General features: G+C 38.9%; 1 protein-coding gene across 1 annotated transcript; it reads right to left on the reverse strand.

Moving 5' to 3' along the window:
* Positions 1-261: 261 nt before the first annotated feature.
* Positions 262-14,924, reverse strand: PNPT1 (polyribonucleotide nucleotidyltransferase 1). Its single transcript, XM_008942976.1, has 27 exons — positions 14,865-14,924; positions 14,457-14,531; positions 13,935-14,040; positions 13,056-13,105; positions 12,511-12,574; positions 12,374-12,421; positions 11,575-11,688; positions 11,155-11,341; positions 10,616-10,667; positions 10,251-10,308; positions 9,989-10,085; positions 9,799-9,901; positions 8,503-8,573; positions 7,414-7,450; positions 6,589-6,655; positions 6,406-6,495; positions 5,851-5,904; positions 5,640-5,746; positions 4,880-4,951; positions 4,716-4,779; positions 3,468-3,551; positions 2,927-3,010; positions 1,951-2,057; positions 1,809-1,864; positions 1,205-1,283; positions 773-820; positions 262-433 (listed from the first exon to the last, which is right to left on the reverse strand). Exons 1-27 carry the CDS (start codon positions 14,919-14,921, stop codon positions 278-280), a joined length of 2,187 nt encoding a protein of 728 aa, XP_008941224.1. The 5' UTR covers positions 14,922-14,924; the 3' UTR covers positions 262-277.
* Between the last annotated feature and the right edge of the window lie 151 nt (positions 14,925-15,075).

Below are 15,075 nucleotides of genomic sequence, written 5' to 3' on the forward strand. Positions count from 1 at the left end.
TGACTCAAAACTTTTAAGCAAGCAGCTTTTTTTCTGCTCTTCCCCTACCCTGATTTTTTTCTCCCTTTATTAAAAAACAAGCTACAAGGTAGAGAAGAGGCAACACCAACAGATATTGGAGATAAACAAAGAAGTTTTAGGGAGTCAGCTGTTTAGGGTGCCTGAAATCATGGAGGTATTTGAAACAATTTTCCAATATAAACCCCAGATTGATACAACTCTTGAACAAGTTATAAAAGGAAGTGCAGCACTGAGTCAAATGAAGTCTCCTTACCTGTCACTGGGATGAAGGAGATGACTGTGGCAGGGCACCCCCCAGGACAATGCTGTTTTTGTCAGTCAGGGTTTTCAGCACAGTGGTGGCTGGTGACTGCAGGATTTTCCGTGAGAGCCTCATCCTGCCATCAGTGGGATCACGTCCAAAGTATTTCACCTGTTAAAAAAACACCACTTCAAGAGCTGGAAATAGCATCTTCCTGAGAAGGTGGTGTGTTGTGGCAGTTGGGGTTGGGTGGGGTTTTTTGTTGGGCTTTTTTGTTGGTGTGTTTCTTTTTTTAAATTTGATTCTAGAAAAGCCATAAACAACAGGCATTGCTGAGCCTAAATTGCCCTGTCAAATTAATGAAGTGTCTAGATAGGAGTAATTTGAAATGAACAGGCCTTTAACCAGCACAGAAAAGGAACCAGGTGCAGCAAAATATTTTCTTCATAAACACAAAATAAAAAGCTCACTCAAATTCTAAAATGTTTTCAAGTTAAAAAAAAAAATTACCTGAATTTCTTGTCCAACTTCTAATCCCAAGGCACTAGGATGTTTTATCTAGAACAGAGTGATTTTCAGAAAAAGATTATTTCAGTGTGATTAATTTTTTAAGGTTAGTTGTAAAAGTTCTTCCTTTTAGGAACTCTTCATGCTACACTCCAGACACTTGGGGTGGCTCAACAACAGCTTTTGAACAGTATGTTTCTAAATGTTAAGTAAAAAAAAAGAGTATTGCAGATCTAAAGAAGTGTAGGATTGTAGCTACACTGTTTGCAACTTTAAATCCAAGGCAAGCAGAGGTTAAACAAAAGGTGCTGCTCATCTAACACAGCCTTGAAGAGGAAAATGGACTCCAGAACAGCACGTGGATGATGTGTTCAGTGAGAATCAACTAAAAGCAACTCTATGTGCCTAGTTTAGCCTTGATTAAGCATGGATTACCTTTCTTTGATCAAGCTGGGAATTATGAAGTAACACTGGTGTCATATTTGGATACAGTTTTACCATCACTCCAGAGTCTCTGCAACAGAAAACAGCATGGGTATTTCAAAAGAGGTTGGTAGAAATCTGCATCTGTTTTACTCTGCATATTGACCTCAAAGCAATCATCAGGAAACTTTTCATAAATGAGATTTTACTCTGTTTTTAAAAACTTTGGATCAACCATAACATGTCTTCAGGACAGTGTCTCTCAGGAATAAGTACCTCCAAAAAGTCCATGTGATTACAATCCAGTATTTGTCTTACAAAAAAGTACAAAGCAAATTCCCACCATCTCTCTGAGATACAAAGATGAAAAAAGGGCTTCAATTTTAATTTCTAGGGGTATTCTAGTAACTACACATGCAGCAAAAATAAAACAGCCTTATTAAGAAAAAAAAAGAGTAATATTTTCAATAGAAAATATCAGGAATGATGGAGGTGCCAATGGCACCAGCATAAGATTGGCACCCTTTAAAAACCAATTATTTTACATCATATTTAGGTATCACAAATATAACTATGTAAAAACCCATCTATTTCAAGTCCAGAGCACTTTTCATACCTTATTTCAGTTATTGTGGCTGTATAAACTGCACCAAATTCCAAATTAACTTCCTGCTGTAGGGGGAAAGAAAGAGAAAGAGTTAAGACACAAATGCACAAAATAGAAATGGCAAAAGCCAAGAGCAGAAGTCTGTCCTCACATCATCTTTGCAGATGTCATGGATGAATTCTCTTGCCTCGTGCATAGCACTGGGTGTGGGGGCAAACACAGAATATGTCTCCTCATCCAGCTGGCTCACTGTCACACCTTGGAAACACAAATAAATGAGAGGATTTAGGTGAACATTGCTTCTGTTTCAGCAGGCAGCAAAGCAACAACTGGCAAACAGCACAAGGATCCTGCACAGGCTCATCACAACCTCAGTCCTCATTTCCTATCCTCTGCAGATGAGGCTCTGGACAGCCTGACATGCAGCTGAATAAAAACCATGTTACAGGTAGGCTTGCCAAATAGCTGGACAAACTCACCTTCCATCCAGGAACACTGAGTTGTTATTATAATCCTTTTATGGTAGGAAAATTTTGGAAAGAATTTAGTTTTTTACAAATGAATCTCATCTTCTATGAAGGAATTTCACAGATACTCTCAATACAGCTATAGTTTTCATTAATAGCATTTCAGAACTAGAACATGAGGTTCTTTGCACCTCTAGACAAGTTTCTAGCCAACAGAGTGCATGGTCTTACAACCAAAGGGAAGTATTTTTCCTGCTTTTCTCCAGCCCAATCCCCTGAGAAGCTCCAACCAAGCTTAGCCAGAACATGAGAAGAGTTTCAAGTCCAAAGCAGCTGAAGCAGAACATCTGCTTGGTACAAATTAAAGTACCCTTTCCTCTTAATAGTTCTTCACATCTACTCATTAGGTTGCTGCTGCTGCAGCACTAACATCAGTTCCACAGGGGTGATCTACAGAACAATTTGGGAAGTTTCAATTTAGGTACTAAATAGTTTTTGAAAGGGCATAAAGACAGCATTAGGATTTAGCAATGGCTGTGCTAGTAATACCTGTGCTACCAAGATCCACTAATTAAAACTCCACAGCAGTAATATACATATAAAGAAGAGAGACTAGGCACACGTTAGGATAAATTACCACAAGCAGCAAGAGTGTCTTACCAGTCTGTGCTTGAAGTTTTTTCAAATTATAGGCCCCAGGACCAACAAATCTTAATCTCTTTGATAATGGAACATGGATAGTTTCTGAAAGAACATTTAAAAATACTTTGAAATGCTAAATAGAATGATCTAGAAAGCTATGACAAAACAGGAATCATTCTTTTAGAATTTCATCTTCTAGAGCCACTTGTATTATTTGCTGAACGTTGCTGCAATTACATTTAAGAACTGAAATAAATGAAAACACAAATACTTAGATGAGTCTAAATGACCTTAAATCATACCAATGCTCAGATCTGTATTGATTCTTATTTTTCTGAGTCTCACATGACTTCAGCTTAATTCTGATTTCTGGTGTCCAGTGAAACAGTAAAGTGCTGCCCCACATGGCAACAAAACCCAAAAATTCACCCCCAAAACCAAAATAACCCTGAGGGGTAGGGGCAGAAACATAAAACAAGTACACATAAAAAAAGCTGTTTTAAGCAGCAGCTTATTGTTTAAAAGTCAAGCATAAAAGACAGGAATTGATATCAATTACCTACAACTGGTCCACTTTCCTTTCTGTTAGGTCTGGGTTTGGCCAGAGTTTGGTTCATAATTTGCAAAATCTCCCTCTTTGCAGCTGTGGGGATTGCAGGAGGAGGAGAAAGGAAAAATGAGGAGTTTTGTAGATGATTAAAATGAAATTTATGCAGTTCTTGTTATAAAGCATAAACATCCATTCATAAGAATCTCTTGCCTAACTTGAGAATGTGTCACAGTAACTAGACACATTTCAGGTAGTGCATGTTTGGTGTAGTACAAAGCTCTGCCCTGTGTGTACAAAATCTATGCCTTCAGCACATTTATTGATTTTATGCAGCCTAGAACATCCCACAGGGCTCTGTTTCAGTGTATCACTGACACAAATCAGAGTGCTGGTGAAAAGCAACAGGGTGCAGCTTAGATCAGTTACCATACACTGGCCTGGAACTACAGCTGAGCTGCTGGAAGGGATCCACCACTGCACAGGAATTACTACTTCTATTTTATTAAGACTTTTCTTACTAAAGTCTTGCTATTACAATCAAGTTGAATTTTTTTTCCTCTTAGAACTAGTTGAATCTTTACAAAAGCTTGTAGCTTCAGTTTTCCACATGGCTCCAGTGCACAGGAATTACTACTTCTCCTATTTTATTAAGGCTTTTCTTACTCAAGTCTTGCTATTACAATCAAGTTGAATTTTTTTTCTCTTAAAACTAGCTGAATCCTTAAAAAACCTTGTAGCTTTAGTTTTCCACATGGCTCCAGTCAGCCTTTCCTACCTGTGTTTTTGACAGGGGATTGAGCTGTTGGATCTCTACCATGATGATCCAGGCTTCTACTTCAGCTCCATGGTCTGAAGTTACTTGAAAGTTAAAACTAAGCTCCAAAATAACAACAGAAAAAATAACAGGGAAGGGCCTGGTTTTTGGGGGGTTGAATGCTCTCCTCTGACACAAAGAAATTCTGCCTGAAGTGCCTATTCTGTAAAGACAACACCCAAACCAGACCAAACAGAAAAAATAACAGGGAAGGGCCTGGTTTTTGGGGGGTTGAATGCTCTCCTCTGACACAAAGAAATTCTGCCTGAAGTGTCTATTCTCCTGTAAAGACAACACCCAAACCAGACCAGTTTTTTGAAGATAGCAGCTTTTCTCCACAACAAGAAAAAAAAAGTAATTATTTCTTTTCATAAAACTTAGGAGTTTAATACAACTTATCATTTAATATCATAAAAAGGGTGCAGAGACAAAGACAGACCTACCTGTAGCTTGCTGAATAGCTTCCATTACAATTTTGATTGGTATTCCTGGCAGTTTTAGATCAACCTAATATGGAAAAAAAAGTTAAGTTCCATCAATATGCAAGGAAAGCTTTTGTAGATACATTCCCAGAGTTCCATTTTAGGAAGACTGAATGTTACAATACCTGCAGGGCAGTTACTCCTTTGTTAGTACCTGCCATCTTGAAATCCATGTCACCATAGTAATCTTCAATGCCCTAGCAGCACAGACAGAGAGAAGGAAATTGGAGTAACTTTATCCCACCCAGTGTCACCTCTCATTATCCAAAAAGTCCATTCTGTGCTTCAATCTGCCACAAAATGGTTCTGCAGACTTGAAATGACTTCTGAGCCTCACATGTTTTTCATCAGCCTGATTTTGCTGTTCAGGATTAACACTGTGCCTTTCTCTCCTCATCAATTAAGAGCTTTTCTGGACTAGTTTTGGAACAAGAGATTCACAGCTGATTTTGTACTATCAGCAGCTGCCACAGGAAAAAGCAACAGCACAATAATGGGCATTTTTTCTCCCCAGCAACTTTGCCAGGTGCTCAATCTCCATCCAACACATTGTGGTTTTCAGTAAGTTAAAGTATGCAAGCAGTATTAATCTCTTCCTCCCAAGAGAAAAGACAAAATTCTTTGGAAAGAGGGAGCTTCTGAGAGCTTAAAAGAAACAACTTGAGTGATTACAAAAAAAACTAAGAAACATGACTGGACATTTCACAGAGATTTTTCTCAATGAAGAGAGGAGTTTGGGAGACAAAACAGAGAAGATAAAACCATGTGATATTTCCAGTAGCCTATGTTCCAGAATTAACTGGGTAAAACATGACAAAAAAAGGCCACAGAGGGTATTTTACAGAATTAAACAGCACTAAAACCAGCCATGCCAGAAGCACTCACCAGGATGTCTGTCAGCAAGCGATAGTCCTCAATGTCTCTCTTCTCCAGATTGCTTTTGGTGATGAGACCTATTGCTACCCCTGCCACTGCACTTGATACTGGAACTCCTAATAAAGGTAAATGAAAACATTTTATAAGCTTTGGCCATCTCCAGATCCTGTTCCACATCCTCATGTGTGTTTTATCCTTTTAAGCAACGTGTTTTTTGTACCTGCATCCATTAATGCCAAACTTCCACCACATGCAGAAGCCATGGAAGATGACCCTACAGAATTAGAGTAGGGGGGGGAAAGAAGTATTAAAAATTGACCAGAAGTATCTGAAACAAAACATGCCAGTGATATTCTTCACTAACAGTCTGACAATTAAGTTGCTGCTAGCTAGAAGATACTGTGCAGCAACACACAGGCTACAATAAATCACTGCAATTAGAGATCTTCTCTAATCTCTCAGTTTGAATCTCTCATGATCTTCAGCCCAAAAAAGCTCAACAACTAAATATTCTAGACAAGGAATCTGTGGATTTCCCAGGAAGCTGCAGTGGGACTCCTTCCCCTCCTTCACTACTGTGCTGTTACACAAATTGAAAGAAAGGTCCATTGTTCATGACCATAAACATCCTTTTCAAGTACTTCAGGTAACAGAGCTATTAAGGTTAAAAATGAAATCAGTTATCTAAAATGCCTACAGCTCAACTTTGTCAAACTCAAGCTTTTTTAAGAACTGAATTTAGTCCCTAGCAGTAGGTACAAGACAATCATGATACCATTTGACTCCAAGACTTCAGAAGTAACTCGTATTGTGAATGGGAAATCCTGGGGAATAACTGGTTTCAAAGCTCTTTCTGCCAGGGCACCTGTTCAAAAAACAAAAACACCACAAAATAAATACAAACAGTTGGAGAAAATATTAAAACTTAGAGCATGGAACTTCTCCAGTCTCAACTTACCATGCCCAAGCTCTCTTCTGTTCATACCAGTAACTTTGCCAATCTCATTAGTTGCATAAGGTGGAAACTATGAAGTTAAAAAAAAAGGAAAAATCAGATTTTTTGTTTCTTAATTTTAGATCATAGACTGAGAAAAAAATTCTTTGTGTTTTGATGCATCTCAAAATGAAAGGAAATTTAAAAAACCCACAAAAAACCCCACATGACAGAATTCTATTAGTCACTTAGCTGGCAAAGCAGGGGCAGTTTAGGTGGGGTTTAGTACATGTTTTACTTCCACAGAACTAAAGAGAATAAAACAGTTGCAAGGTAGTTGGAGAAAAAAAACCCCCACACATAACAAGCTTACTCCAATTAAACCTGTCAAACAACATATCAGAAATCCTGTTTCTGTCACCCACACCTGGAACAAGATAGGCCTGTTGCCTCTATGAAATACTTGGGGCAAATCCCAAAGGCTGAGAGAGCTCCAAGATATAAAAGCACTTATTTACTACTGCTATAATATGTCAGCTGAGCATATTAGAGCTTACTAAAAATAACAGAGCAGGTTAATCCTGTTTTCAGTAATAACTCATTTTTAAGGAGCTAATGTAATATTAAGATATTAAAAAAAGACTGTCTAAAATTGCAGTTTATCCATTAGGTAGTGTGTAGTAAGAAACCAGCACTTCTCTTCATAAACAGCAGGATAAATTCACATAAAAATTAGTTTTAGCCAATCTAGAGATCCATTTGTATCCTCAGAAGCAATTCTATTTTTAAAACCAAAATGTGAAGCCTTTATTTGAATCATGCAGAAAACTGACACAGTAAAACTCTCACCTCATAATGCAGCATGAAGTTTTTATCTTTTATCCCACTATTAATTAAAAACAAGATGATGTCAAAAGAGAGCAGCCAAAGTTCTTACACACAGCAGATAACACACATGATTCTATTCAGTTATGCTTACAACAAACCCAGCAAAAAACACAAATCCATCCATTTTCCCCAAGGTTTTCTAGGTAGTAAACAAAGAAAAACACTTCATGTGTTAACCACCCTCATTAAAGCAGTTTCCCTGCCTGTTCAGAGGAGAACAGGATCTATCAGCTCCTTATGCTGTGTGTCTGAAGGAAGGAAAAAATGAAATAGAAATTCAGACTCTAAGAAAATCAGCATCTTGCTGTACAGACTGCAGGAAAACCTCAGAAATAAGTGCTCAGAAGGGAAACTGAAAATCTCTGTAACCACACAGGAGCTCTTGATTAAATAAAAAACCTGCACTCAAAAAAAAGTTATCAAGTACCACAAGACTTTTAGCAATAAATACAAAAAACTAATCTTATAAAGAAAGTTGCTTCAAGTCAAGACTTGCCTCTAGTTCCATCCAGAGACAATCTCTCATTCATGAAGCAATCTAATGACTGCTCATTAAACTCCATTATTTAACAGAAACTAATTTCCAAGAATATTAAAATTGCAGAATATGGACAAAAACCTCTAGGCTAAAAAAAAAACCCCTGAACTAAAGCAAAGCAAACACACTAAACTGTAAAAGCTCCCACACTTGGTGGGCTGACATCACTGAACTTGAAAGAGAAGGAGTTTCCTCTCCCCAAGTTCAGCCTCAGCAATAAAATGTTTGCTATATGGACCCAGTTTTACAGATTCAAGAGTAATTTGCTCTTTTCTTGCTCTCAAAACCAGGCTGGATGTTATTTGTAATAATTTTCCTATTCCAGTTGTCTGTCTTATGGAATTAAAGTCAACCTAAAAAACAGCTGCCAAGATCTCCTGAAAAAGAGGCCACTTCAGAAACTCATTTTACACATTTTTCAGTCCTAATGGACACCTGTTGAAGGCATTTCTCTGAGTTGTGCTGAAATGCTCACCCCTCTTATTGCCACTCAGCCCAGGAGACACACATACCTCACTGCTGTTGAGATGACATCTGATTTTACACTTGATTCTAGGGAGTCAAAGGTAACTGTACACAGAACCTACAACAGAAACACCAAGGGTAAATAGGCTGCTCTTCAACACTTCTGTGTCACAACTCTTCCTGGTTATGAAGAAGGAAAAACCCCAAAATTTCAGCAACAAATATGTCATCACCTCCCACTTCTGCAAACTCTTTTCCCTCCCTTCATCACACAAACTTCTTTGCCCTCTGTGAAGATTATACCAACTTCCAAGTGATCACACTGAAAAATTCTCATTTAATACTCCTTAACCTGCTAGGAGCCTAGAATAGTTTGTTCACCAAGGCACCTAACTCCTTTGTGTAAGGGCCAGGGCCTGATCCAGCTGTGATGCTGTGGAAAAACAACTCTGTTTATCACATGGAATTGCAGCATGTGTTATTTTTAGTGAGGTAATTGGGGACAACACTGAGGAGTAAATCACTGTTTGCAACTACACATGTATCCTGTAAGAAGTCAGATCAATGGCTGACAGTCTTCCAGGAAAATGAGCTATAAAAATGCAGATCAAACCTTGCATACAATCTTAATTCAACCCAGCCATCATCTGATATTTTTGTTAAAGAAAGAAAATTCTAATTGATTTTAATTTTTTTTGGTAAAATTTCCCTATTTTGTCCAGATTATATATGAAATTTCTTCTAAAAGATTTCACATGACACACACAAATTAGCACTGCCCTACACACCAACGACCTATTAATCAAGTAACCTGTTTTCCTAAAACTGAACAGGATTATAATTGTTGAAACAAAAGCTTTTCATGTAAAAAACCTTAACACAGAAGTCTATGTGGATGAAGACAGGATTTTGGACTTCTTATTAACAACCTACTGTACTTTAGGCCATCCTGAACTGGAAAGTTTTCTTCCCAAACCACCTCCCTGCCAGACAAAACCCAACCCACCAACAATGCCCCAAATCTGCCAACCTGAAATGAACAAGGAGAATCCTTACAGCAGCTAATTTTGGTGACCTGAGACTGTTCAGGAAGTCTGAAGACACAGTGAATCTTCTCAGACTCCTGGGCACACACACTCAGGAATGTCAGGATAACATCTGTACTGTTCATTCAGCAAGAAGCCAAGCTTTGTCTGCTGTCTTAGTGGACTCAAATCTATTTTAATTAAATCTAAATAATTTACTAGTTATTCCTGTTTGATTATGAAAACTTCTGTTTAAATTAAAAACACAAAACTTTCAGCTTTTGATAATTTATAATTCCTGATGTTTAAAGGTATTACCTGTGTTTGACCTCTCTGAAATAAGGCTGATCCATGCAGCATTTTAAACATGTTCACTTCACATTTAATATCTCTGAGGGAAGTCAAATCTCTCCCATCACACCTAAAGTTAAACAAAATTCATGAGATCAATGAAACGTGGATAAAAAGCTGACAGAAATATTATTCAGTAGGATTTTGATACACTCACCTTCTATATTCATTCAGGACAAGATTTCTAAAAATATCCTTTGAAACCACAGTGAAAGATTCCATGATTTCATAAGGCTCAGCCTCTGGAAATTTTTCTGGGTGTGAAAACAAGAAATTGCAGCTGAAGTTGGAAAATTAATGAAACGTTCACAAAAACATGAAGAGCAAAACAAAGAGCAGACAGTGACTAAGTAACTAAGTAACTAAGCAGTGCCAACTCCACTTAAGCACTCTCTAAATATTAAGAAAGAAAACAATACCTTTCAGCTGTTCTTCTGTTTCAAGCCTTATTTTGTTAATGGCTTCATCTCTAGAAATCTAGAAGGCAGGATTGGCAAACAGTTAACTCTACAGGGCAGAACAACAAGAGGTTTGGGCTGCTGGGGTTTGGTTTGCTTTAAAATTCTGTAAAACCCAAGGAATAGGAATGTCACACAGACTCAAAGATCAGTACTGTACTGCTAACAAATATCCTGGTACAGAAAAATTTACAGAACAATTTGTTATTACTATGGCAAATATATGCAGAGGAGGATGAGAGCTTTTAACATCACAGAAATGAAAACTTCCTGGTTTCATTATGATATTTAGAAGTGGTTTTATCATGTTTGGATTGAATACTTACTTTATCATGGCTAGAATCTGTGAACACTGCATAGATCTTGTCAGAAGCAAGTCTTTTGGAAGAAAAGAAAGAATTTTTGAAAACACAGCTGAAGACCCACTGATACAATTACTTTCTTTTGAGGAGTCCTTGTTTTCATCAGCAGAATGAAAGCACCAGATGGACATTATGGACATCACAAGCTCCAGCCTGCCAGCTCTCCTGCCACCTCTCTGCAATTTGGGAGCCTTGCTGGGGAAGTGGTGAAACAGGCCAGCATCCCAAATTTTCTTGTTGCCACTCCACAGGAATGGAATATTAACTCACAATATTCTCACTGGGCTTTCAGGTGTTTGTTTTGCCCCATTCTTAGGAAGTACAAACCAGAGAGCTGAAGGTTCCCCAGGTTCCCATGGCAAACACAGCAATTCTGACCTGTTATTTTGTTAAATAAACTCCCCAAACTACCTGATCAGAGCTTGTCAAATTAAATAACTGTTAACTAAGCATTCTGAGGCACTCAGTAGGATTTAGATCAAACCCACTCGTTCTGAACTTACTTCTTTGCATATTCCACAATCTCTCCAGGAGCAGTAAATAACTTTGGAACAGTCCTCTTGACAACTCCTTGTTCTTTCACTAGCTGTTGAATTCCCTGGATGATCTGCTGGGTGTGCTTCACCCCAACTTTGATGGCATGACAGAAGTCTTGCTGTAATATGTTCTCAGCAGTTGCTTCCAACATGACTATCAATGGAAAATTAAATATTAATTACCATTTTATTGTTCAGTAGGAATCTGACTGAACTGAGGAAACACAAATTCACATTAAACTACATGAATGGAATTTACCTAACCTATCCCTGTTCTTTCTTTACTCAACAGTAGGAATAAACAACTGTCAAAGATTAGGAAAATATCTTCAAGGAGGCACCCACTTGATTTTCAAACCCTCCAAGATTCATAATTAACCTACTTACCAACTTGATTTTGTGGAGCTGCAGCCACAACTAAATTTAAAGCACTGGATGACATCTGCTTCCGAGTTGGATTGATGATAGTTTCTCCATCCACCAATCCCACCCTCACTGCACCTACAAAGAAACCCCAGAAAATCATGATTATTATTATAAGGAAGTTCTTTAAGGCATCATTTTACTTTGGAAATGATACATCTAAACCAAAGAGTTAAACCTATGGTATTCATTTTAAAATATCAGCCTACTAGCTATAAATGAAGAAAAAAAATCTCTAAGGCAAAATTATCTATTCCTGTATTTATTTCGGGCAAGGCAGACAGTGCCAAGCAGGATTACACACCAGGCTCTAAGTCTGTTGGGTTTTTTTAGTCATTTGAACACATTTTCTAGGGGAAAAAAACCCACAGGCAGGTGAAAGGAAAATACAGCTGAATATTTGTTCTTGGCTAGATCACTTCTCTTCCTAAAAAAAAAAACCATTCACAATGAAATGGAGTTCTTGAGTTCCTGGAGAAAAAGGATTCTGTATTCTTATCCTGCTTTTCAAGACTTTCTCTAAAGAAAAAATGATCTGTCTCTATACTATCCTATTTCTGGATTATAAATCCTTCTAGATTTACATTTAGTCCAGGAAGAATAATGCTTTGAAATTCAACCATCCCTTGTAAAACTATTTTCAACACTTCAAACAAAAAATAGTGGACTTTAGATTCAGATTCCTGCTAAAAAACAAGGATGAACTGCTGTCTAAACCTTTCAGTCTGTTTAAATCATCCATCATTCTGAAATAGTCACTTACCAATGGGACCATTCCATGGGATATCAGACAAGGCAAGTGCTGCAGAAGCTAGAATGAAGAGAGAGAAAAATCTGCATTAGGAAAAAAGGGATCCTGTTAAATCACACACACAGAGTCACTTTTAACAGCCCTCTTACCTCCATTAATTGCCAGGACATCAGGATCATTGACACCATCTACTGCTAAAAGATTACAAAGGATCTGGCATAAGATAAAAGACAAGGAATAATTTTGACCTATGTGTTTTTATCAGCTGTCAACACAAAGCTCAGGACAACACAACAGAACTCTGCACATACTGATCCAAGCCCATGCTGCAGATGAAAACTTGTTCAGGTATTTAAGAAGTTCACAAAAACCCCTCTAATATATAATATCATGCAATATATACCATTTGCCTGCCTTTCCTCTGTACAACAGAGGCTGTTTGACTTCTGTTCCTGTATCCCTACAACAAAATTTGGAAGGCAGCATGTAATAAAAGTCATTCAAGAGAAGGACATGGCCAACATCACAGCAGCATTACACTATTAGACTGATTTTCAAAGTGTAAACCCCTCCTGGCTGCCAACAAAAACTGCTTTTCATGAAACAGTGCCTGTGTCATGTGGCTTTTTCCTTGACATACCCCAATTTTCTGTTCTGAAGGTAGCTGTAGTTAGGGGCAGGGAGCAGGACCTACCTGAGTGTCATAGAAGTAGCCTGCTGGAAAGAGGGGTCTGATGGATCGATCTGCAAAAAGAAACACTTAAGTCTGAGAGGGATTTGGTTTGCAGAGGTCAGTGCTCAGCTTGTTGTCTAATAACCCCACAAGAAGCTGACAAAATGGCTCAAATTAAAGACCCCAACAAATGAGGAAAGGCAAAGAACCCAGAAGGAAGTTTAATGCGACCTAAAAATCAACTCTAAAAGTTCAACAGTGCTCAAAGAGTATTTGGGTGAGCAGGGAACACAAAGTGCAAACCCCAGGGAAAGTCTTCTATGATTTAGGATACAAATAATCCATTAAATAGTACTTCAGAGATACCTTAAGTGAGGGGACATGTTCCTCAGACAGAGAAAAGCACCAAAACCACCTAAGTTCAAAATATCCCATAATTCCCATGATGTGGAGATGACCTGTTAACTTTGAGTTAACAAAGTTAATTCCCTCTCCTAATTCTTTTCATTGCTGCCTTCAGGTGTTGATGTGTTTGACATCAGTTCTATACAAATGTTGAATTTCAAGGTATTATCTTATTGATGCCTGGAGAGAGCCACAGTGGAGATGAATTTTCAAGCAGGATCAAGAAGGAAAGACTGAGTACACATGACTCTGCCCCTTTACTGAAGAGCTCAGCCTGGTTCTCTCTTCCAACAGGGTTAACATCTCTGGAGAGGTGACACCTCTGCAGTTAGGATGAGATCTTAACAGCCACAAAGGTGACAAGAGGATTTCTCAAGATCCAGGATTATCTATAAAGAAACATGCCCACAGCCCCAGCTGACATGTTGCTTAAAAAACCATCTGTACTAATAAACAATATTTTAAATACATGGGAAATAAAATATTCCAGCCTACCTATTACTCTGCTTGTAAGAATTTCCTTATCAGTGGAGCCAAGTTCTCTTCTCAGGTAGTTTGTAGGGATTCTTCCTGCTGCAGCAGCTTTCTGACGATAGTCAACCTTTCAGAAACAAAGCAGAGAGCCCTGGAGACAACAGATCCCTTCAGAGCCACCCAACCAGGCCACGTGGAAGGGAACCTCCAAAGGTCTACAGCCCGAGCCCCTGCTGTGAGCAAGGTCAGCTCTCAACTCAGAGGACATGATTCAAAGCTCTGTCTTGATACCCAGCTGGATCTAGCCCATTTTACAGCATATATGGACTGCCCAGTCAGCCAGTGCTGAACTGGTACAGTTTACAGCCCAAATTTAGGGATCTATGTTTACCCTTGGAGCATTTCAGAAGGTTCCTCTTGGCCCATTCCTCCAGCCCTTGGTCCCTCCAGAGGGCAGCCCCACCTACCAGTGCATCACCTGCACCTCCTGCTGCTAACTCTGCCACCCACGACCACAAAACTCATGCTGTCATTAGTACTCACCACTAATGGCATGAACTGGGAGGCAGAGGGCTTCGTTTTGCTGACTGCTGTGACCATGACTGCTGTGTCCCCCAGCTGCATTGAGGGGGGAAAAAGGAAAATTTGAAATCACCTGCAACTAAACCTGTTGCCTGAAGTGCTAAACTTTCCCACAACCCAAAACTCCAGAAGGCTCTTTGCAGAAAACCACCACAGAAATCCATGCCTCATGCCAAGATTTCTGCTTTTCTAACACAATATCTTCTTTCAAAACACAGGTTCATGTTCCCTAGGGATCAAACTGCCACCAGAGGCTCTGAGGCCCTGACAGTGACTCTTCAGAGCCACGAATTTTGTGGCTGCACAAGCTGTAAGATTTTTTTCAGGATTGTTTGTTTGTTTTTTGTTGGTTGGTTTGTTTTTCCTTACCTGAACAACAGCAGATCCATCAGCAAACTTGGCAAGTTTTCCAGAAGACACTTCCATCTTCCTGTCGGGAAGGAATAATCCGTTACTCAGGGTGAACTTTATCGGATAAACCTCCCGGTAACGTCTTCGTTCCCCTGCGGCGCCAGCAGCGCAGAGCGCGGGCCGCGCTTCGCACCGGACAGAACCCCCCTCCGTACACAGAGAAACCGAA

Source organism: Merops nubicus, unplaced genomic scaffold (assembly GCF_000691845.1).
Source record: "Merops nubicus isolate BGI_N331 unplaced genomic scaffold, ASM69184v1 scaffold10686, whole genome shotgun sequence".
Taxonomy (NCBI): Eukaryota; Metazoa; Chordata; class Aves; order Coraciiformes; family Meropidae; genus Merops; species Merops nubicus.

What these genes read in the sequence shown, in the direction of transcription:
- PNPT1 (XM_008942976.1), bottom strand. Translation starts at nt 14,921, where the DNA reads ATGGAAGTGTCTTCTGGAAAACTTGCCAAGTTTGCTGATGGATCTGCT. An exon ending in ATTGTGGAATATGCAAAGAA is followed by an intron (nt 10,668 to 11,154) that starts GTAAGTTCAGAA and finishes TTCTTCCAAAAG; the next exon opens with ACTTGCTTCTGACAAGATCT. An exon ending in GTCATCTCAACAGCAGTGAG is followed by an intron (nt 7,451 to 8,502) that starts GTATGTGTGTCT and finishes TTTAATTAATAG; the next exon opens with TGGGATAAAAGATAAAAACT.